The following is a 25,311-nucleotide window of genomic DNA, read 5'->3' as shown; positions in this document are numbered from 1 at the left end:
ATCGTTAGTTTTCCAAAGCGAATTTTGCACGGTGACATCTTTAATAATAAACGAAGGTAACATGGCACATCCGTCGAGTTACCTTCTCGCGATTCTACTTGTTGCCCGCGTGGTGTACGCGGAAAAAGAATCAAACATCCTCAAGCTGAGTAAACCGCAGAAGTTTACTTCGATCGGGACGAAGACGTTAAACTTTAATACAACGGAATACATGGAAGAAACAAATGAAGGGTCCAAGAAGCCTTTAATTGCTTTCAGCAAGAACAATCCAGAACTAGATTGGAGAAACTACTTGAAAATGTTCGACAAAACCGAAGAGGAGCATCGAGACCTCGATATCGATTTTATGAAAGAGAAACTCGAAAAAACAGCGAACAGTATACAGTGGCTCGCTGATCTTTACGATCCTCTTAGGTGGGCCAGAGTGCCTGGAAAACTTCAGGATGAATGTCGAAGGGATATGGAAAGGTTCCTCGACGCGCTAAGAAGCGGGAAACTCTGGGCTGCGAAGAGTAAGTTATTCTAATTAATCAAAATATATTAAAAAACCTCCGAGATTCTCCCATCTAGATGTTTTTACATTAAATCACTTGAGTAAATTAAATATACAATATCAATATGATAATCATCGCGGTTGTCTACATTATAAACGTAATTTAAATTATTTATTTCATTTTCTATCCTGAACAAAGATTTTGACAAGAATGATAACTTTTTAAGAGCGAGAATGATTACGAAATAAATTATTAAATTTAAAAAAAAATAGCGCGAGAATAATAAAAATTTCTTTTTCTAACAATAAATCGCAATCATTTTAAGAAAATATATTTTAAAATAAAATTTTGATAGGAATATTAATAAGATATCTAGAAACATTTTGAATTTGTACGTTCAATTAGATATGACAATTATATTGTCAGTTAAGAGTGAATGACTCACTAAAGATTTAATTATTTTATGAAACTTTTACTTATCTTATAATAATCAAATGCTCCGACCTACTTTACAGTTTAATTTAATAAATTCTTTGACATCTCACAGTACATCACGAATCTCTTTACGCATTTCCCGCAAAAGGAAATGAGATTCGGGCGCTACTATCTCGAACATTTAGTAGGATTCAGAAGAAAATCAACACTAAAGATGTGCAAATGAAGTATTCATATAAACTTAAAACTCGAAACTTCTTGAATTCGAAATGAAGTGCACAATTGTTTTCACAAGTTAAAATTTAATTTCTTAAAGAGAACTTGACATATCGATAGAAAAATATTTTATCATCTTTAAAACTATACATGCTTCATATCTTTACCTTTCATCTTTGTTATAAAATATGTAACACGCGTCGTGTTACGTATTCTTCATTAATTTAATCAATAGAATCAATAAAAAAACATTTTTTTCTCAGCCTCCATAATAAATGTAGATCAAAATGTGTATACGTTTATAAAAATTGAAAGAAAAGCAAGGAATATATGTATTACACGCGCGAAGCTATTTATTATACATTGTGTGTGTTTGTATTTGGAATCTCCGATATTCCGATAATGTTTCCGGTGGAGCAAGATTTCCTTCTCGATATTTGCACACGCTGAATTCCTCCTGCCGCGAAAACCCTTCTCGCGATATTCAATAATTCAGCAATTGTAGAAAATGATCGATCACAATTATATTCAAATAAAAACTGTAATGACACAACACACGTAGCTAAATTATTAGGGAAAGGGGCAATATATCGACGAATTATCTTGCGCAAGTAATATTAAGTAATTAAGTAATTAAGTAATAATAACAGAGAATATCATTATTGCGCGCGGTGCCGCCCGTGATTTTAGAAAGCTGAGAAAGGCCGAAGAGTGCCAATGGGGGCCCGCGATGAAAGCACGCAGCTGTGTCTGTGCCGGAGCCTGCGGGGCTGCGGAGTCACCTGCGGATGTACGGTGATTTCCGGTCACGGCGCGCGAACCGCCGGCTTGCGTCCGCATTATCGGGTGTACCCGCAGTAATAACGTCGACGGTTGCGCGCCAGCCGTGCCATTTCGCGAGGCGAAAATTGCGAAACTGCACTCGCGACATGCGACGCGCCCCGGGGCAGGTACACATCTTCGCGCCACTGCGGATCCGGGAATCCGGGGACGTTGTACGTGTGGCAGCGATTCGAAATCCGAGTCGAGTCAACGCGCCGATTGCAATTATGCTTAGAAAGCGACGCTAATTGTCGAAGATAATTATTTTATCCCTGACTCTATTAAACGAGATTTCATTTTACTCCCTACGGAATATGTCATTATGTGTATGGAGAAATTTTGAAAAATTAATGAAAGCTAATTAAATTAATTAATACAATAGAAAAGATGATAAATGTGTGTGTACGACTGTCGTTGCCGCAGAGCGCGAGGAAGATTTAAAATTAACATTTAAATCAGTCGGCAATATAGTTTTATACGCGTCAATGAAAATAATTGCATTAAGCAATGCAATCGTGAAATAAGCAAAGACAATTAACAAGTCACCGCGCGACAGGCAATAAAAAAAGTTGCATCGGCAATTTTGTGTCGCTGTCACAGGGGATTGTTTCCAAATGTTCTCCGAGCTTGCATTGCGCAATTTCTTTCGACGTCCGCCCGATCTCGCAGCTGTCATAATGCAACAACGAGTCATTATTCGTAAAGCCAGGTCGTCATTAATCCGTTGGACATTGTTACGCCATTGTTGCAAATTCCTCCGCCAAAATGCAGCAGCGTGGCTTTGTGGCTCAAGACAATCCTGTGTAGTGACTTTACAGCTCTTTTTAATTATGTAATAAATCATATATATATATATATATATATATAGACACAGATTATAAAATTATGCGGTCGAACAACTTTCGCTGAGAATAAGTCTGATTTAAAGTCAAATTCCATAGTGACTTTTTTATAACTCTCCCTAGCTACGTAATAAAGTCGCGTGTGTATGTAGGCAAAGATTATAAAATTATAGCATCCAAGAATTGAACTTTCACCGCGAAAAGTCACATCATCTTCCAACATATAAACACGAATGGAGAGATATACAATATCGCCTACGTTAAAACTCTATTTCAACGCCGTTTACGAGATACGGCTTGTTAAAATTTCCACGTGTGTTTATTTGCGTAATACCAATGCTTTTAGATTATCACACAAAATTGATCACTTTCGCGATAACAGAACACGCGCCGTTACACGTTCTTATAATGGTGTACGGCCGATACGAACGTCGGTATATGCAACCTGTCAGATTGCACTTTCTACTCTCAGTGGTCAGTCCCTTTACGTAACTGACAATGAACCTTCCACCGACAGTCCCGTGTAATTGGGTCCTTTAGGTAATTTCAGACGACGAAATTTTATTGGGCTGTCGGTGCAAGGCGCCTGTGAAGAGCGGTAGACTCTCCTTCAACGAGAGAAAGACGTTAAAGGGAGAGAAAAAAAAAAAGTTATACCGCAACGCGCAGCATCCGGATATCGTATCTGGAGCGATTTCGAGAGTTTTCTCGAAAGAGAGAACGTGACGTGCACGAGACTCGTGCGAATTTTTCGCACGTCGTCGCGCACGCTCGTTTCACGATATCTAGCGATTTCGCGAGGAGAATCTCCTCTTTCGAGAGACACGTAGTAAAAGTCGTGCGACAGCACGTTTATCTCGCTCGTTCCACACCGATGATCGACAATATTTCTCATCTGGCTTTTCTTTTCAGTGTCGGATGCGAGCGGTCGCTACTCCTCGCAATTCCATTTTGGCAATGGTTTCTGGCTGGGCTCGAGCACCCTTTGCAAAGAACTCGATACCACCAGCGGAAAAAGCGTAACGGACGACAATGAGCAGCCACCCTTTCCTCTCAAATTTCACGTTGCGAGATTTTATTTAAATCTGCCGAAAGAAGTCGAGTTTTCCGTAAGTTATCGGCCCTTTAATACTTTTTCATTGTATTACGATAAAACTGTTACATTTTTGCTCATCGAGCAGAGAAATGATTCCAGAAAAGTTCTTGCAAACTGTCTATTATAAATAATATATAATATAAATATTTATGTGTAATATTTACGTGTATTATAAATATATACAAAGATAATAATCGCCCCACCTCTCTAGGGCTGATAAAACAAGTCAATAATTATTGCGCAAATCGCAAAATGGTAGAGGATTTTTATGTTCAGTCTGACCTGCTCTATCTGCCCTAGAGAGATGAGGCGGTAATTACCGGACACTATATATATATATATATATATATATATATTTTATATATATTTTCAAATTATTAATATATTTTATTTATCCAACCGTATATATAATTAATTAATATCAAGTATAAAATATTATATATTATATATATATACAATCAATAATATAATTATAATTATATACACGCGTTTCTAAATATATGTAATAAATATATAATATTTTATACTTGATATTAAATAATTATATATACGGTTGGATAAATAAAATATATTAATAATTCGAAAATATATTAAACCATTTATGAGAATAATTATGCTTCATTTTTCAACTTGTTTATCAAATAAATTACTTATTACATCTTGTTTTTACACATTTCTACATCTTGTTACGATTTTATCATCGCCACGGTTGATTACATTGTACATAGCAGAGTGCAACGAAGCAGATATTATGACATGAGGCACGTTTCGTAGATTACTGTATTTACTACTCGACGACAGTTTCACCATTCCGAGTGCACTCTAGAGTGCACCGCGATTGTGGATAAATTATTGCTGGAATTAATTAAACGCGCATCTCCTCTCGACGCCAACGCGCAAGCTGACGAAATCGTCACGAGATCGCATGTTTATCAAATTATTCATCAATCACTTGTTTACGTATATCGTGTTGGATAACTATCGTACCGTGAATAACTCGCACTTGGCGCGATGACAGTGGCGCAAGATCGATGAAAACTGAACATAACTGAGAGATAATAAACAATTAATTATGTATTTAATCATTCCATTTCCAACTTAGATAAATATGAGGTACTTATGATGTATATATTTTTAGTTGCAAGTTTGCTTAATAGTTGATGATTTAATCGACGTTTGAGCTAAATAATAAACTGTTGCGTTACTTATATACACGTATTATAAATGATCCATACGCAATAATAATCTTTTGTTTAATTGCAAATATTTTGATGACATATGCAGGAAATAAATTTTCGAACGTTTACGTAGCTCATTATTATTGTAGTACATATTTGCGTCAAATCCATATTTTCTCCTCACACCCATATCATTATACCCGGATTGATGATTTCATTTATATATATATATATATATATATATATATATATATTATAATGTTTATTTTCTATTATAAATTATTGTGAATTAATCGATTTAACAGAAGCGGAATAAACTGAGGCAGTGGGTCATGAGTTTGTTTGATAAATAATTCATATAACAATTTATATAATAGCACATATTGGAAATACCTTTAAATTTCACAATTAAATAATTAACGAGTATATGTATAGGTAGACAGAGTATAAAAATACATATATAAATACATACTGATACACAAAAGGAAAAAAAATCAATGCGTGCCGTCGAGCAGTATAATGCATAATTCATATGTCAGTATGTCAGTCTTATATATTATGTATGGCATTATTAAATTAATTATTAAAATGGTAAACAAGTATATACAAATATGCATGGAACGTGCAAACCTCATTTATATCCATTTCGTTATTACTCGCAATAATTTAAATAGTTTCAATTCTGATTTTCTCCAAAATCTGCTAAATTTAATATTCTTGATATTTTATTATATAATAATTTTATTTTTATATTTATATAATTATAAAATCTATCCCTTTTAATGTTAATTATTCAAAAACAAATAATTGATAAAGGAGACTTTTGCCTCTTTTAAAAATAGATTTTATCTATCCATATCAAAGTTTCAATTTTCTCAAAAGTTTGATTCTCTCATTTTAAACAATAAAAAACTTCAAAACTTTTTATTAAATCGACTGATCAGATTATTTGAAATTGAGAGAGAAATTTAATATATAAATTCGATTTAATAAAATTACACGAAAAAAACATGATAAATGATATTTTAAAATGCTCTTAAATTTTTCCTATAATATTAAAAATTTTAATAATTTTCTAAATTTAAATTATAATTTTACACCGCAAGTAATCATGACAACTTAGAAACGCCATTAACTAAACAAACTGAACATATGTGTATATAGACAAAAACTATAGGATTTATATTTAAAAAAACTTGAGTCATAATCTCGAATTACTGTGTAATAGAAACTGAATAAAAAGTTCAAATAAGAGAATCTCTCTTAAGTTTACAGAATATATTATAATAGATATTAGACGCAGACCGATTGTATTTTTTGTTAAATCCAATAACACTTGGCGAGCCTACTTATTTAGTTTCCGATTGGCAAGGTAAAATTTCTATTTGCATTTCTATAATACTGCTCAATGAGTTGTTGCTCGAAGTTCCTCAGTAGCATTGTTTCAAGTACTGAGAAAGCTGTGTTTCCAGTTTCTAATCTTATTATTCTTGCAAAGTTGAGCGATATCATTATGTGGTAATCACTAGAGTTTCCCCTAAGCCATTTCACGATTTGCACACTGTGATTCGCATAGTTTCTCATAGGATATAAGTTATGGCAAAATAACAAAAAGGCGTCGCGTCGATTCAGAACATACTTGGAACTTTTGAATTAAATAAAAACGAGCTCTTATTAGAGTTAAAAAAAAGTCGTCTTCCCGTTTTATTGACTGCGACGGGAGAGCAAAAAAGAAAGAGAAAATGAAATTGCACGTGGTGCGCCACGCCAAGAGCCGACAAAAAAAAGTGGAAACTGCGTTTTTTTATTTTTTTTTTTTTTCGCAGCCGGAGATTCCCGTTTCCATTGCCGCGCGATCGATAGTCGGCGCGACCAAACGAAGATTATAATCTCGAACATTGGGACGGATTTCGACCGTTGTCGTAGTATTTTTATATGAAAAAAATTCTTTTGATCTGAATTGTTCGCCGAAAGAGTTTGCAATATTCATGGCAATTTTTTTTATGTGTAAAAGCACGTGAACGAAATGAAATATACGATGTATGTATACATCATAAAAGAATAGATGGAAATGCGAGTGCGTATGCCGATTTTCAAACAAAATATGTTTTCCTGTCGGAATTCTTATATATTGTATATCGATTTACTCCATATATATACGTCTTCAGTTAAATATTTATTTTTTTAGATGGTCAGTATCTTTTTGCAACAAGTAAAAAGGCACGAAAATATCGAGAAAAAAAAATCTTTCTTTCGCAACAAGATTTATTAATCATTTAACTTTCACAGGGGATAAAGAACACATTTCTCACTCTCTAACGACATCGTTTTATTTTCTTTCCAGACACGTCAGGTGTTTTTGGGTCTCTGCCTACCGGGTACATGCGATCGCGCATCCCTGACCTCGATGTTAAGGGCCAGCGCTGATAGAGTCGAACGCGAGGGCAATTCGACCTATCGATCGAGCAGCCCGAAGATTCACATTGTTACGGTGAAACCCGTGCCATCTAGCAATTACTGCGCCTGGCGGGATCCCAAATTTTACGTGCTCTCGTGAGTAATCTTAAAAATCCTCTTACGGTCTGAATGCCCGGTAAATTGTTTACCCGACCGGGATTTGTCCGCCATTCGGGCGGTAAATTTCACGATATGACGTCTTGCAATTACGTAATTCAATATTGTCATAAATGTGACAATTTGACCAAAAGGTTCAACCGCAATGTTATTGTTGTTTAATTTCTCGCGAATATTGGTCTCTACGTTAAATAATACCTATCTATTTACATTGCTTCATATTGTGTTTAAATACAATATTTATACACATATATATTTATGCATACAATGCATACAATGCAATTTTAGATGATAGAGATTGTGAGTAGACAAATATTATTCATACGATTTAAAGTGAGCGAAACACTTGAGCTATCTAACGACATAACTTGGAAAATTTCATTCCGGGACATGACGCTTCGGCAAAACTTATGAAACTAGCTTGCCGTACTTTCAGCAAACGCGCGGGTACCTCTTTCTCTTATATTCGAATACCAAAGTCGAGTCCCTTGTGATATTGAGAAGAAAAGAAAAACTAAAACCTCGTGGTGTAGCAACATCTATTTTTCGACGATCGAAATTATTTACTTTCAATTTGAATATAAATTCGTCCAACTGCACTTGTATATTATTCGAACAATTTGAAAAATTTGATGAAAAAGCTATTAAACTAGATTGCATGCAGAATATTTTTAAACTAATATCAATAATTTTTTCTATAGTCAAAAGAAGCTAATTTCTTTTCAAAACAAAGTCCGAAATATTTACATCGATATTCAACATCAAAGTGTATCGCAAAAGCTTTATTTATTTCAATGCAGTTTCGCTTTATTGATTTTTTACAAAATATGTTCCGCGCTTTTATCCGCGTTGAAAATGAATGATAGAAACATGTGGAAAATTTCAATGGCCATCCATTACTACAAGTTGATTTGCAATATCCGAACGAAATTGTGAGATATTAATACTTACACATTCACTTCAAAATAAACACGGAACGATTCGTATATTTACGAAAGGCATAATTGTACGTTTCCGTAATATAGTTATGCACTGATGGAGAAGTTTTGCAATCGCGTGTTATACTTGATGCGATCGGATGGAAAAATTTTACTTTCATTAGTAAGTTCGCTCTCCGATGTCTATAAAATAAAAAAAAAATCTATTTAAATTAATAAATAACGTGACATAATAAACAAGGTACGTTGTAATTAAACGCGTACCAAGCATGTGGCGAGTTTTAACAGTAATTAATTACACAACCTCTCTTATAACTCTTACAGAAAATAAAACCCGCTAGGATCATGCAAGCGAAGATAATCCTAAAAAATGTCCCTAGTAAATCGTAGGACGTTGCCGTGTTCAACTTTTTACTTTCAAAAGTTTTTTTATTCCCGCAAAGAAATTTATAATTTTTAACTGTGGTCGTTAAAAAAAAAGAAACGTTCTTAATGAATTTTTACACTTATGTCTGTAGATTGATATCGATAACAATATTCTACATGTTAGCGATAGAAATGCAATTACTTGAAATTCTTATTTCAATTCAAATAGATATTGCGTAAATAGATTAAAACTGCGCTATACATTACACATGAATTATATCTCTAAATATATGACTAGGAATCTAGTTTAAGTTGTCGCTACGTAACCGATGCAAACTGTGTTGACCTGAAAGAGATTACTGAGGAATATATACACACACTACTGATCACGTACATTGCAGTTATGGCTTTCGAAAAGTTCGATCCGCGACAGGAGTTATGTCTATGACGTGCGAGAGAAAGCAAGAGCTAATTTTGGATTAGAGCCGAACTTTGAAATATAACCCAAAGTTCGGGCTTCGTTAATGGGGTTTCGCGTATGGAAAGGCACGTAAACGGATCCTGTGGCCTTTCGAGAAACTCGTCGATTTTTTTTCTTTCTCCCCCTCGAAGTTGCACGATCGAAAGTTACACTTTGGCCGGACTACTGTTTTCTTTTTAATCGGCTCTCTCGATCGGCAACGATATCGTCGACATGCTCGATTATTTATATTACGCGATTGAGAAACGCGCATCGGCCGATTATGTAAACGGTGCACTCGCGGAAAAAGAAAGTGCGGAAAGTGTGTTACGCACGTGAACACCTGACGGCTATACGCAAGTACATGTTGTAAATGCGGCATCGTAGCCCGCGGACACGCGCTACATTAACACCGTGGCAATGAATTAACATCGTGAGATTTTTCATCATTACGCAATCGTCAGGTGATACGTACCATGCTGTACTTGGCGCTGTCATACGCCTCGATTACATGAATGAAGATGACACATTCTCTGGCAAGAGCGAGAAAGCTCAATTCATATAAGTTATAGATGTTTCGCGTGATTTGACGACAGGTCAAAACCATCGATATAATTGAACAAGTTAACCCCCAGCGCGTAAACTCAATCGAGAAGTCTTATCGCTTATGAACGCTTTCAATTTAACTTGTTAAGCGTTAAGTTAACAATTTCGATCTTAGTTCCCTAATATTCCTCAATTTAGAAGAGAAGTTCCTTCGCGAGGGAAAAGCAAAGTTTACGTATATAAGGTAAACTCGGGTAAGATGGCTATAGTTTTTCAAAATGCAAAAAACATACTTTTCTTTTTGTTATTTTTTTAATAGTGTTTGATATATTATTTTCACTGAAGCTCAACTTACGTAATATTATCGCAATTAAAAGGAAAATATTTAATAGAAATTTTATATTATCAAAATAGTACAACATAACCATTGGCCATCTTACCCAATTTTTCAGGAAAAAATGACCATAATATTTATAAAAAAATAGTGAAAACAAAAATAAAAATTATAGATCATATAACAATTTACATATCTTTATAATATGTCTAACATCGATTACGATAGCTTAACTGTAATTTATTCGACGTTTTTAATAGACAAATGAAAAGCTTTGCAGATAGTCAAAAGTAAAAATATGATATAAGATTCACAATATCGTTATTTCGAATAATGTATGCACATAAACTACTGTAAATATCGATCATCTTTGATAATGACTAAAAAAGCACACTATGTAGCGATTATTGAAAAAATTATATATATATATATATATATATATATATATATATATATATATATACACAGTATGTATTGAATGGAACGCGCCGAAAGCATGCGAAACAAGTTCGAGAGAAGAGCAGCCTCTCCCCTTTTTCTCTTACGCGGCAAGTTTTCTAATTTGCGTCCACCGGGGGGGAAAAAAATTGACGACCGGCTGTTTGGAGTTAGTGCCAAAGCTGTATGGCACTTAGCATACTTTAGCGGTTGGGTTTCACTCGTCTATCGAGAGGAAAAGGAGAAAGAGAATTGCGATACGCGTCGATCACGCATTGCGTAATAATCATGGCGCTCGCGCGATCTGACGTTTGACGTTTGCAAACAAGGTGAGCGTAAATAGCGAGCCGGACGCGACGTATCACGGATGTCAAAATTGAGCAAGTGTCATTGTACAGAGAGAACGCGACGCAATCATCGTCCTAGTCCTTTTTTCAAGACGGCTTGTTCCATCGGTAATAGTATAACCGCGATGCGCGTGCCGTAACGTCATATAAAAAAATTGCATAATTCTCTTGAAAATTAACTCTGCGTCTAAATGAGAACGGGACGCTTTGTCAAACATGGTGGCGAGCCCTACATGCTTTGTGATTCCACGTTTAATTGCATTTTTTTAAATATCTTGCATATTTTTGCATTGATTACCTTAATCATTTCCTTTTCCAATTACGAATATATGCGGATCGCAGTGATCATGTCATTTATGTATAATACTCTCTATTAATGTTCATATAGCCGTGTTTATCAACTGTCCTACCTGATTTTATAAAAACTGCAAATTTATACGATATAATTAGACTCTTGACTCCAATTAAAAGTTAACCGTATAATTTATGTGAGTAACTTTTAATTAGTCATGAGAAAATAATGATAACCTTAGTACTATACTATATAAAATAATCAAAGATTAGATTAATATTATAGGGGAAAAATTGCATCGACAAATAATGATGAGTTGTTTCACAAGAATAGCCTGTGTCATGTTCACAATCGTTAAAAGATCGATTTACTCTGGTATAATATTACCGCGATATTATTACATAGCATTTAGTTGTTGCGTAAAAGCAACATGGCATTATTTATATATAGGTTTGTTAATTGCGAGTTTCTTACATTTAGTGTGAGCAAAGGGGAAAGCAGATATTTTTCTTCTCATCGGCCTAGAACGTTAATCATCTCCCTATGTCGGGAGAGACACGCGTTACGTAATTCGTAATGCAATTACAAGGCATCCGTCGAACGGTCAATTGCCGGACACACACACACGTATGTACTCGTATATACCATCGAGGAAAAGTAAGAAAAAAGTAAGCGTGATCGCGGGAAGACAATTTTCTACATCGTTTCTGTTTTTATTTTAGCTCGATCTATGTAGCAATATGTCATTTTTTTTTATCTAATAAATATTACGCAAAATTTGCATTAGTCAACAGAATTCTAATTTTTTTTTTTTTTTTTTTTTTTTTTTTAGAATTTTTACAATTTTCAACTCAATTGCGTTGACTCACAAATATATAGGCAAAGCAAATTAAATTAAAATCGAACAGTTGATTAGTCAACATACACGTTGTTTAATTCAAGCAATTATACGGAATTTAACTTCCAACAGTTTTAATATTCGATTGCTGAGGGCGCATAGGTGGTTCCAAGAATAGTCGCTTATATTTAGAAGAGCACTTCTCTATCGATTGCGATTGAAGCTGTGGCATATGTAGGCTGGGGAACAGTCCTTTAAACCTGACGATGCCTCTGCCTCGAAACGTCCCAGTTGCAACTATAATACTATTGCGGAGTAACGCGACGTGTCCTTGCGGTAATGCATAACAACGATGAAATAACGAGAACGACGACGCGGGATTGTCCGACGTGTTGCAGGGAAATTGCACACAGTTCAACTTCCAAGGAGACTTACAATCTAATGGCCCGATTTCACGGCTCGGGGCTTGCTTCAAAAAGTCATTTCGCGTCGATATAGAAAAAGAGAGAGTCTGGTTCGCGTAAATTTACTTACGAAAAATTTCACGGCTTCCCAGATACGCGTCGTTTTCCGATTTTCTTTTCCGATTTCTCGAAACGATTTTCGAGAACAAGCCGATCCAAACGACAAACGAGAAATGTTATTTTGTACTTGGATATGGAAATAGAACTGCATCTCAAACTTCTCCCGATATATTAATACAATTTGCTCCGCAAATAAATCCTGCGAATAAGGACTTGTAAGTAAAGACTGCGTTTTTACTTGACAAAGATATATAATAATAGCGTCATCGTTTTAAACAAGGACGATGGCAGTTTGCAATTTATTATTGAATCGTGAAACATCCTCGAGTCATTTCTCGCTGCCGAGGAAACAAAGTAAAAAAATGTCGAGTAGCTCCCCTAAACGTGGCCTAACACAACGTGGATAAATCAAACGGGATAAATAAGGTTCTCCCCACAGCAGTAACGCGACGAGCGCGTTAAATTATTACAGTCTTAAATTACAGCTAAATCGATCGTTGCTTCATCTTGTACAGCCTTCTTCTTCATAATGATCAATAAAATTACGTTAAATAATTACGTCGTTAACATAACATGTTCCGGGCGTATTGATATTTTATATAAAATAATACATTATATATTATACTGTAGATTATTATTTATATTAACGAGTAGAGCTAAATAACGTGATGCCAATTTGCCAATTAAAAAATATGCAACACAAAGATGAGAATTTAATGCAAAAATTAAAATATAATATAAATAATAATATAAAAATAATAAAGCTTAATGATATATTTCGCAATGATGGTGTATCGCGAAGCGAAGTACAAATAATATATCAGATTAAACGTGAATCAAGTTTCCGATATACAACGGTAAAGTCGGAATAATCAATTGCGACCTAAATCTCGAGATACGTGTATAACTCAGTTTACCAAGTTGGAATAAGAGTAAAATGGTGTAGGTCGTAAATAATCGTTGCGAGTGCAATATGTCACTACCCTCGGCACGTTATTCTTCAAAAATCGCTACAGATAGTGCTAACCATACATTGCGCTATGTTCACAACCACGTGATAGATCGTTATACGTGCGGTCCTTTAAATTTAGATATAGACGCTTCCCGATATATCTCTCTCTCTCTCTCTCTCTCTTGCGAATGCAAGTTAAACGACATCTATCACACGTTGGATCTCCTAGATAATATTTGCGAGGCAGCAATTCGCGCTGGACGGTTGACAAACAAGGCGACGAGCAGTTTATTTTCCAACAGAAATCTAAACATCGTTCATAGTTTTACAAAAATGTAAATATTCGCACAAAATCGTCAGGAAAAAAGATCTCTGTCACTATCAAATTTATATTATTTTGCAATTTTAATTACTGCTTTGAATAAATAGAATAAATAGAATAAATTTAACAACCTGTTACCGAAACGGAAATAAAATGCACAAGCTTTCTGACAGAACTAAAAGAGGAAATTGCTAATAATAACTGTGCTTAGTTAAAAGCTTAGTTGACCCTCAAGAGAGCGATGCGAAGATGTCCGGCGACGTACCGACATGCAATTATGCGTCGGCCGACTGTGCATCGCACATACTTGCACGCATGTTGTGAGCCTATTACGTAAGGTTGTAGAAAGCCACCGGCGCGCAGCGTGAAAGTGTTTGCGCAGTCGTCTGCATTCCGGCGGAATGCGGGCCTCGCTACGGATGCAAATCGTGTCCGGACCACTCCACGTTCAGGACCAATCCATTAAATTGTTTACGGAAATGGAAACCGTCAGATGTGCAGCTATATTACCATACGTGGTATCCGGCTTATCCCGCGTACGATTTCAATAAATTTCAATTGCATATGTGCACACACACGCACAACATACACACAATTGTAAACAGAAGGAAAAGCACCAAACCGACGTGTCATTTTATTTTTGCGATTTAGCATTTAGTTTAAAGTAAACATTAAATTTATAATAAAAATGCATATCAATATACTCAAATTAATTTTATATCATTATTCTGATAAAGTATATCAATTAATTTTATTGCTGAAGAATAAGATTATGCGGCTTTAAAAAAAAACCTATATTCAGCTTCAGTATTTTTCCTCTACATATATATGATCTTATTGAAAAAAATAATCTTTTTTTTATTTGTAATTTAAGACTTAAACTATATGATTCTGCGCATTTTATATTTAATAAATATTGTAATCTTGCGATAACGTGAATTACGTTAAATTAATAAAATTTAAAAAAGAAAGTTGCCCTTTATATTCAAATTTATAACAGTTTTCATGTATACATAATTTCGCAGCAACTGTCGAATGCTTGTGATTTACTCTACGGCGTATTCGGGAAAGTGAGAAAAAAAGAAAGCTTTTTTAGCCGATGAAATTTGCAAGCGGAAAGTGTAGTCAAAGGATTAAATCAGAACACAGCGAAAATAGGGTGGTAAGAAGAAGGGAAGAAAGAAGAGCCAGAAAAAAAAGTCGCGACAGAAAGTTGTGAAACTTTTGTTTCGGACCGCTTCAGATCGCTTTTGCTTTTTTTTCTTTTCAAGATTCGCAGGTAGCAGCGCGTTAAAATGGGTCAAATGTGAAGAAAAAGAAGAAAGCCCATGTTGCCATACTATTTTGCGCGGAGAGAGCGGTGTTTAAACCACACGAGAATGTGCTATGGGTGAGATAAAGAAAAATCCGCAAAGTCCTTTCCCCTCTGTTCAATCCCGACAAAAATAATAATTTAAAGCTGACAAGGAGATATAAGGCGGAAGTTTCTACGGCGAAAATAATGTGCGGCTTGAAACTGCGAAATTCACTGTTTAAACTCGCTTTATTCGTGTATTTTTATAGCTTTTGTGGTGATTTTGCCTGTGATGCGAAAAAAAAAATGCAAATAAGATACGCTATATAAAATAACTTCTTGTATTTTAATATTAAATTTAATAAAACTAAATATAATATAATAAAAATATAATATAGAAATAAAATAAAATTAATATATTGTAATATGATAAAAGAAATTAAACAGAAAATAAAAAAAAATTAAATAATATGAAAATCTCTTTTTATATACTTAAACATTTTCAAAGAATATCCGTAATTACACGTTATTTCCAAATAATTGACTGAAATTCTTTAAGAAAACAATAACGATAATTCCTGCAATAATAAACGTCGATTAATTAGAATGAAAATCGATTAACAAATGCCTTTAAATGCAAAATACGGAGATGTTACTAAATTTTCGTGTAATTACTATGCAGCACATCTATTAATTATAAATCCCAATCATGCGTTAATCTTTAATGTGAAAATTCGATATCACGTTCAACATACTAATCCATAATGAAGCACGGAGATGTCAATTTTTCATTGCAAAACTGTCAATAAATTCATCATGTCCATCGTGATTAATAGCATCACAATTTGAAACTGAATTACGATTAAAATTGCGGGCGTATTTTAATACCAATGAAATATTTACATCACAAAACTCTAAATTTAAAGCAAATAATTATATATCTTATTTAAAATAGTCTATACTAATGAAATTTAATATAAAACAAAAAAAAAATTCACAAAAGATTAAAGTAATTGCTTACGGATTTTACTTTTAATTTAGCTAATTACTATTACATATATATCTTTATCGTAATAAATGCAGACAAAACATTAATTTCTGAAATATTAAATTAAAATGTGACTGCGAATAATCGCATGGATGGTTATCAGTGCTTAATCTCCCGAAACATTAAGCTCTTTCGCGAATCCAATGACCGTATAGCAAATGTATTGTCCACGGGAAATTGAAAAAGTTAAAATGCTTCTGTATAGTATTCTCGATAATACTTCGTTATTAAACTGAGCAGAGTCATAATCGATTTCTTGTTTCCAATTTTCCTCCGATATCATCGAATACGATTGTAAAAACGATATGCTATTTGCGAAATGACTCGCGAAATTTCCGGCCACGTATGTATTACCACAACAATGTATAAATTCATCCCTCTATAATATAATACAATGCATGAGCGTTGAATGCAGAAGTTTGTATTGTTAGCGGTGAACAAAAGTGATACGCGTGTGGCTATAGAACTTCTTGCGTTTCCACTTCACGAGCCACGTGTAAAACCATGACTAAAAGCGTCTCTAAAGACGATGAGTTCTACTATCGTTATTAGACGGCTCGCTTAATCTTTCACTCGTCATATACTTCAGTTAAATTAGCGTTTACTTTATACCCGTGCCTGTTCTCGCTTGGTTTTGCGACAACTCTATTATGTTACGTAGTTTTTAAGCAATTTTACACATAAATATATATATTTTGATAATTCGTTAATTGTAAGTATTATAATTTATTTAAAAGAGTATTCGTATAATTTAATTTTATTATCGAATAAATCTAATCTGCTTCTGCACAATTAAAAAAGATTCTTTTAAGTAAAAATTAATCAAGAAATTCAATGATTAAAAAATCAGATATTCATTATCAAGAAATCAATGATAGTATTAAGAGAGATGATAATATTAAATATTAAGAAATAAAAATATATTTTTATTTATTAATATTTAATATTATCATTTAATATTATTAATTAACTTCTCACTATATAACGTAACTATAGCTATTCTTTACTTGATAAATTATTAATGACTTATTACAATATCTTAGATCTCAAATTTGTTTTATATCTCTGTCGTATAATATTGATATTATTCAAATTATATTTTAGTGTCAATATGTTATATTCATTATTATATTATATATACTCTTTGATAAAAAAAAAAAATCGAAACATCTTGAAAAACAATTTTAAATATCGTGAAACTTATTGTTAGTATACAGATACTCCTTGCTAAAACATGGAAACGATTAATGTTTCGTCACTAGTGAGCGTCAAGGTTGTTTGCACAGTGCATTTAAATTACATCAATTATTGTTTACATGGGTTGGCCAATGCGCGTTATCAACTGCGTGACTCCTAGAACTGTTTCTTTTAATCGAGTTATGTATTTAAATATTCTGATTATGTATAATACATTATTATAATCAGTTTGGGTTTGAGAGAAATCGCATCATTGAGCTACAGAAAATAGGCTGGTCAAAAATTGTGCAGCAGTCATATTAATGCAGCTGTTCGATATTGTTCGAAATGGATATATCAGAGCATGTCGCAAAGACTCCAATTAATTCAAGATGACTAATAGAGAAGATCGTTTGATCGTCAGAAAGCCGAATCGCTGTGACATCGTCTCCGTCTACAATTAAGAGAGCAATAGCATCTGCTACAAGACAGCCTGTATATACAATATTAACGCGCGCATTATTTTGAGACGACTGGCAAAGATAGGATTATATTCTTGTCGGCCATTAAAACGTGTGTCATTAATCGCTTCACATCGTCACTTCCGTCTGTAGTGGTGAACGCGCTCGTAAAGAATGAGAAGTCACTGCACTGCATTGTTTGTTAGCGATGAGTCACGACTCTGTCTGGTATCGGACGATCATCACATTCGCGTCTGAAGGATGACCGAACAGCGATCAAATACGGACTCTGTTGTGGAATGATACATGGTCATCAGCAATGGTGTTAATGGTGTAGAGAGTCATTTCATTCAGCAGCCGAGATCAGAACTCATAGCGATACAGGAGATTTTGTAATAACGTTGCTTTGCCATTCTTGACAAGTGAAGTAGAAGAGGTCATTTACCAGCAAGATAATGCTCATTCGTATACAGCTCGCATCTCTCAAGAATAAATATTGATACTCTTCCTTGTCAACTAGGTCTCCAAATTTATCGAGTATCGAGTACACGTGGATAACGATGGGACGTCAGTTGCAGCTGTTGCAAAATATCGCTGGACGCTGATCTAGAGCAGCAACTTCATCGCATTTGGCATAATCTATCATAAGACAGCATCAGAACTTTGTTCGAATTCATGCTACACTGAGTACATATATCAGCTTAAATCGCTACCAGAAATGGTTTTACGCCATATTAATGGATATCTAAATTATATGTAATTGTAGTGTAAAAAACTTGTGTGTTACTTTGATACTATAATCAATATTCTAACATCCCAAGTTTCATTCAGATTTGACGATATTTCAGGATGTTTTGAATTTTTATCAAAATGTATTTATAATGAATTTATAATGAATTTATAATGTATATTTATAATGTACATTTATATATTATAAGATACATGTATTTATACATTTTTTTTATCGTATAAAACAATTTTAATCTGTCATGAAAAAAGAATAAAAAGTTTTTTAAATTTGATATATATAAATCTCAATATAAGATTGTAGATAAAAAATTTTTTATTTCCTACAATTACACAAGTTTGCAATTATAAATTAATCTCACACAATGTAGGAATTGTCTACAGGAAATAAAAATATATTATATATATTCTTAATTGACTTATTATCATCTTAATTTATTTATTAGATAGTTTTATAATAAAATTATTAAACTGTTACTTTAGAATTATTGTAGAAAAAAAAATATATATATATATAATTTCTTACACGTAATTCTTATATTACGAAATTAATTTATAATTGCATAATTGCAAATGCAGCTTGTGTAATTGTAAGAAATATATATATATATATACTCTTAATATATTTTTTGCTATCGTTTTACTTTTAATTTTATTTAATTCATTTTAGATAATTTCATAATACATTTATTACACTGTTACTTTAGAGCCATTGGCGGCGCGATATTGACGTTGATGATCTGCGCAACCGTGTATGAGTTCAGATCATTTTCCCCGGAGGGGGATATCGAGTCCTCGAGCGTGTCGAATAACAACGATAAGACCAACGATTTCGTGGATAAGAATCTGACTCAAGACCGCAGAATCTCGATGGGACAGGAGAACGGTCAAGAGCTGATCGAAAAGGGGACGAAGCATCCGCAAAAAGAGAACCCTATTCAAGGAAAAAATGATGGCGAAGGTCGTTGACATATATATCTTATCGATATATCTTCTCAAGTCAGATATTCTTAAATTTTTTGACGTCGCTTTTATCGTCACTTTTTACAGGATTCTGGCTGAAATGTTTGCTCGCGTTCAGCCCTACCGTCAACGGAAGTAAAATCATTAGCACCGACCCTGCGGCCAAGGATAGTTTAACTTGTCTCCACGGTCTTCGGGTATTTTCGTTAGGATGGGTCGTCATGGTGCACACGTACCTTCAACTCTTTTCCATCGCGGGTAATTTTACGATAAATTTCCAAAAGACCATTTCCCGTACGAATTGAACAAATCGAGAAGTAACACGTAGAAACTTCGGAAATAACGATAATGCATGAAAATTGTATCATCATTAACAGCACTTTAAACTGATCGGCTTGCTCTACTTTCTATAAATAGCTTTCAATACAATTGATCGGCGCTATGATGTAACGGAATTTATCGAATTTCTTGAGAGACGTTAATCGAGACTCTTCTCCGCTTACAACATGTATACTTTCACCGGCTTTTGCGATTTAACCGTTTCCTCATTATGCTTTACAGAGAACAAGACACTGCGAACAGTCACGGAGAGGAATTTCATGTTCCAAACCATCAGCAACGCGACATTTTCTGTAGACACTTTCTTTTTTATCAGGTGAGAAACGACGTGCGATAAGCTTCTATTTCATTTAGGAAGATACTAACTCTTGACAATGTCTTGCACAGCGGTTTATTAGTGACTATACTATTTTATCGATCCCTGGGTAATCTGAATACGGAGAAGGGCAATTTCTTAAAGACAAGTTCCACCAAGTTTGTTATCATGATTCTGTATCGATTCATCAGGTAAATACAATTATATCATATAATTTATGCATGAGAGAGAGAAAGAGAGAAGAGAGTAACCTGCCTTTCTACACGAAACAATTCAATTCGGATAAATTATGAATAATGTATGTACAATCTTCCTATCTTGACCTTTGGTTTCCTCTTTTCACGAAGACTGACACCGGCTTATCTCTTTGTGTTGGGAATGAACGAGATCGCCATAAAGCACACTCAGGCAAAGACAGTCTTTTCACCCGTTATTATCGATCATCTGACCTGCGAGAAATTCTGGTGGCGAAATGCTCTGTATTTGAACTCGCTATATCCGCGGACAGAAATGGTAAGATGATTTATGTTTCGCTTATCCTAATGTCTTCTTTCTTTCGTTTTTTTTTTTTTTTTTTTTTTTTTTTTTATTACTATGTATCACTTGGGAGACGACGCTCTCAACGTAATATGAAACTTCTTAAGAGCATTTTGCAACAGCACCTACCACGAACTGAAGCAATTTAAATACAAAATAATTAGGGACAATAAAGCAAGCATGCATTGAGAAATAAGATGCGATTAAGTAAAAGACATTTTTATTATTAACATACTCTCAACTTACAACTTGTTAGTTAATGAGCGGAAAAATTATTAGAATGTTTTTATGTCAAAGAGGCATTTAATGCATCGCTTTCACGGTGCGTGATTCTTTCTCCGTCCGAATTTTCTTACACGAGACTTTCGCAACTTATCGCGATGCGCAATCTTCTTAGCAATTGAAATACGCGATTATTGCATTAATAACTTTCTAGTGCATGCTGTGGAGCTGGTATATGGCCAACGACACGCAATTCTACGTCCTTGGGGTACTTCTTCTTTTGCTCTCCGTGAAATATTTCAAGACCGCGATCGCTATCGTTTTCCTTTTGATCGCTTCTTCATGTTTCACTACGTTTTCCATAGCCTACAGCAACGATTACATAGCCAGGTAATATTTCCGCTCGATATTTTGCGTTCATCACACATATGTCGCGCTTTCTCGAAATCTATTTGGTATTTAATAAAGACGTTTTTCACACGTTGACTTGTATTGCGGATAATATTGATATACATAACTTGGCAAAACTGAATTTTTAGGAAATATTTAGATTACGTATAAATAACTTACAGTGCAGAGAATATTGCAATAATTTTGGAAAATATAAGATAAAAATATTTGTCGTTAGTTTGAATTATTTAAGATATTGAGTTGACGTGTTAAAATTATTTATATAAATTGGATAGAAATAATTTAAATGTATCGTACCATTAAAAAAGAATTGCGTTAAAAATCTTACTTGTATCAAAAAGAAAGTTATAAACTCTATTCACGCTATAAAACATTACAATCGAAAGCCGCAGCTGCATCGCGTGTAATTAAAAGCGGGCTTTAATTTCAACTATCGCTTATTACAGCGTGCGCTTTATCGACATTGTATTTTGCATTATTTGCCTGCTAATGCGGCAAATAATGCAATTTCATTGCACGGCACGTTGCGTAATTCCTCTATCTATTTTTCACATAGAATTCAGGAACCGTTTGCTCTTTTCGATGAGCTCTACGACAAACCCTGGTTAAGAGCGGGCCCGTATTTCATCGGCACAATCACTGGATATATCCTCTTCAAAACGAAGTGCCAATTAAAGTTACCTACGGTGAGTGTATGCCAATACCGTTCACAATGGTTTTATGTTTGTAAGAATCGATTATTCGGTTAATCAATCAATCAATGATATATTCGCGTATCCCTTGCACGTATCGCGTGCATGCGGATTTACTTCGAGATAAATGAAAAATCTATATATCAATAATTCATCGGCAAAAACGTGAATGATAAAACGATGGAAGGATTATGTAAAAAATGACAAATATTAACGCCAGTAATTTATATATAATTAATATAAATACACTAATAATAAACGTTAAATATTATTTATTTATTGCATTAATGTTTATTTATATTTATTTATTTATTTATATTTATTAATATTGAATTAATATTATTTATTTATATTGCAATAAAATTTTATATCTCTTTAGTATAAAAATTTTCATAAAGGACAAGTAAGAATAAGTAAATCTCAATTTCCTAGGGAGCGAAGTTAATCGGCTGGATACTATCTATAATGATCATGTTTTCGGTGGTATACGGATTGTATCCCGGAAATTTGACGGTGCTGGTGAGCTCCGTATATGCAGCCTTGGCTCACACCGCGTGGGCAATGGCCGTAGCTTTTATCGTGATCCAATGTTGTACAGGATCGGCACGAATGATCGACAGTCTGCTTTCGCTAAGACTAACATATCCGCTCTCAAGACTCACATACTGCGCCTATCTAGTGCATCCTGTTATTATGATGATCACGAGTACACAAATGGATGGACCACTACATCTCCACAATGGGATCGTCGTAAGCGTAAAGAGGATTTTCAGATTGTTAAATTATTTTATACAACTGTGATATAGTTATACAGAATGGTCCTTTCCTGTCGATATTACAATGCAACAGAGATAATCATGATTTGAAAAAAAAAAAAAAAAAAAAATTAATTTAAAAATATAGAATAAAATTTTTTTTTACGTTATTACGTTTTCAAACCATTAATTTTAAAAATTAATGAATTTATTACCTTTTGTCATTTTTAAGCTTGAATAATTTTTATTTATCTTATCGTATAAATTAGATCTAGATTCAATATATATTTCAAGATTGGTTAACCAAGAATAAATAAAAAATCAACATTGTATTTGAGAAAAAAAATAGAAAATAATTGAAACTGTAGAACAAAAATCATTTGTAAATTATAGGAATGTTTATTTACACAATAAAAAATATTTATTTTTTAAAAATGGAATATTGTACTCTTATTCATATTTTGATAACCGTTAAAATTTTAATATTTTTTTTTATGTAGTATCATCGAAAGATACACGAATAATGAAAGACAAAATATAACTCTAATTTTTCTCCCAAAAATAACGCTTTGTATAAAAAATCTCACTTTATTTTATATTTTTTATTTATTTTTGGTTATAAAATTTCCGATCGTATTATATATAACAGACCACTCTGTATAATAGATACTATCATCTTACGCATATAGAATTCTAACATGAATTATATATATATAAAATATTTTGATTCAATTTTTAAGAAAAATGTTAAGATTATACATGTTTCTTTTACAGCTCATCGTCTATTTCGGTAACCTGGTAGCCTCGTATCTGTTGTCATTCTGCATTTCTCTCGCCTTCGAGGCACCAGTGGTAAATTTGTTGAAAATAGCATTCACCTCGAAGAAGAGAGTAAGATAGTATGTGATCGTTTGCTCGATAAAAGGACAAATGCGATTATTTAGTGCGGTAAGTATGTACTTATGCTCGTAAGTTATCAGATCAATATTGACTATATATTGCTATGAGCAAACTATGGGCTTGTCGCTTATATATGTGTGATAATCGTAAAATTCATACATTTATAATTTAAGAGAAATATAGCACAATAATAATAATTTTTATAATAATAATCGCAGATTAATAAAAAAAAAAAAAAATAAAAACAATATCACGAAAATATCCGAAAAATTTAACTTTTGATTGACGCATCGATATTTCTTGTAGGTAACAGACATAATTCTGAATTTTAAGCTCAACTGGAAGATGCGAATTTTTGATTACTTCTTTAGAATACTTCATTAGTATTCATGACTATAAATCGCAGATATTCGATAGTTCTTAATAATAATGTCGCATGAAAAGTCGGTGATAATTCATCTCGTAAAATAAGTCTTAACTCTCCTTAATGTTTCTTTCCCAACAGAAATTGCTCATAAATCAATCTATTATTATTAATGAATGAAGGAGAGAGAATAAAATATTAAACAGCTTTTCCAAATAGCAGACAATCATCGTATAAATAAAATAATAGAGTCAATATAACAAGATTTATTAGAAATTCAAAAATAACTGATTGTGAGATAGAAATGTTTTAGATTCGCGCAAAATTCTCGACTTCGAGAATAATTTTATGATTGCGGTTTTTCGCGAAAGTAATGTAATAGAATTGAAATGGCTGAATACGCGAATTCTTCAAATCTTGATACGTGATTACGACTATGGACTAAACAGGACAATGCTACTAATGAGAATTTATTTACGTAATAGATAGGAAGACTTTTCCGTGTCCAACAAAGCGTAAATTACTGGTTATGGAATATAAAAAGTCACGTAAGCGTGCTAAGAATTTTTTTTTCGCCGTGAATATCTACACAAGAGTGCGTATCTCTCATGGCGCATGCAAATGAGAAAAAATCTAGCCGTACATATATATGAGATAATGTATAATAATAAGAACGCTCAACCGCGCAGCACGTTAGTGATACATTGTAATCGATCTTTTGTAATTTCTTGTGTGAACAAAAAATAAAGAAAAACTGTGACAACATCAAAATTGCGCAATATTCTCGCACAATTGTCAGTGAATGATCAAACAATATATAATATGTACATAATAATAAATTCAGTCCCGTGAGAACAGTGTGAAGAGAAACATGTGTGACGTTCGTCATTTCAGAATTAATGCAACCATGTTGAATAGCTAATGGTTCAATAATTAAAAAAAAAAAAAAAAAAAAAATGAAAAATATATATTGTAAAGAATCGATAAAATATAGATAAATAAAATTATAATATAAATATATATATATATATATATATATATATATATATATATATATATATATATATATATA

General features: G+C 33.3%; 1 protein-coding gene across 2 annotated transcripts; it reads left to right on the top strand.

The window, feature by feature from the left end:
* The first annotated feature begins 61 nt into the window (after positions 1 to 61).
* Positions 62 to 25,010, top strand: LOC140674409 (nose resistant to fluoxetine protein 6). Of its 2 annotated transcripts, none has more exons than XM_072907917.1 (13): positions 62 to 512; positions 3,722 to 3,918; positions 7,428 to 7,636; positions 19,448 to 19,701; positions 19,791 to 19,961; positions 20,265 to 20,358; positions 20,430 to 20,549; positions 20,706 to 20,871; positions 21,332 to 21,507; positions 22,085 to 22,214; positions 22,653 to 22,970; positions 23,750 to 23,923; positions 24,182 to 25,010. In XM_072907917.1, exons 1-12 carry the CDS (start codon positions 62 to 64, stop codon positions 23,873 to 23,875), a joined length of 2,412 nt encoding a protein of 803 aa, XP_072764018.1. In that variant the 3' UTR covers positions 23,876 to 23,923; positions 24,182 to 25,010. The 2 variants fall into 2 exon arrangements, with proteins under 2 accessions (XP_072764018.1, XP_072764017.1); XM_072907916.1 differs by having other exon boundaries at positions 22,653 to 22,976.
* The last annotated feature ends 301 nt before the right edge of the window (positions 25,011 to 25,311 follow it).

This window comes from Anoplolepis gracilipes, chromosome 16 (genome assembly GCF_047496725.1).
Source record: "Anoplolepis gracilipes chromosome 16, ASM4749672v1, whole genome shotgun sequence".
Lineage (NCBI taxonomy): Eukaryota > Metazoa > Arthropoda > Insecta > Hymenoptera > Formicidae > Anoplolepis > Anoplolepis gracilipes.
The sequence above is the reverse complement of the archived record's forward strand: the minus strand, read 5'-3'. Positions and strand labels throughout refer to the sequence as shown.

Bases quoted from the DNA above. Each gene is read 5' to 3' on its own strand.
- LOC140674409 (XM_072907916.1), top strand. From the start codon at position 62: ATGGCACATCCGTCGAGTTACCTTCTCGCGATTCTACTTGTTGCCCGC. The intron at 19,962-20,264 runs GTAATTTTACGA...TATGCTTTACAG, and splicing joins TCAACTCTTTTCCATCGCGG to AGAACAAGACACTGCGAACA. The intron at 20,550-20,705 runs GTAAATACAATT...CTTTTCACGAAG, and splicing joins ATTCTGTATCGATTCATCAG to ACTGACACCGGCTTATCTCT.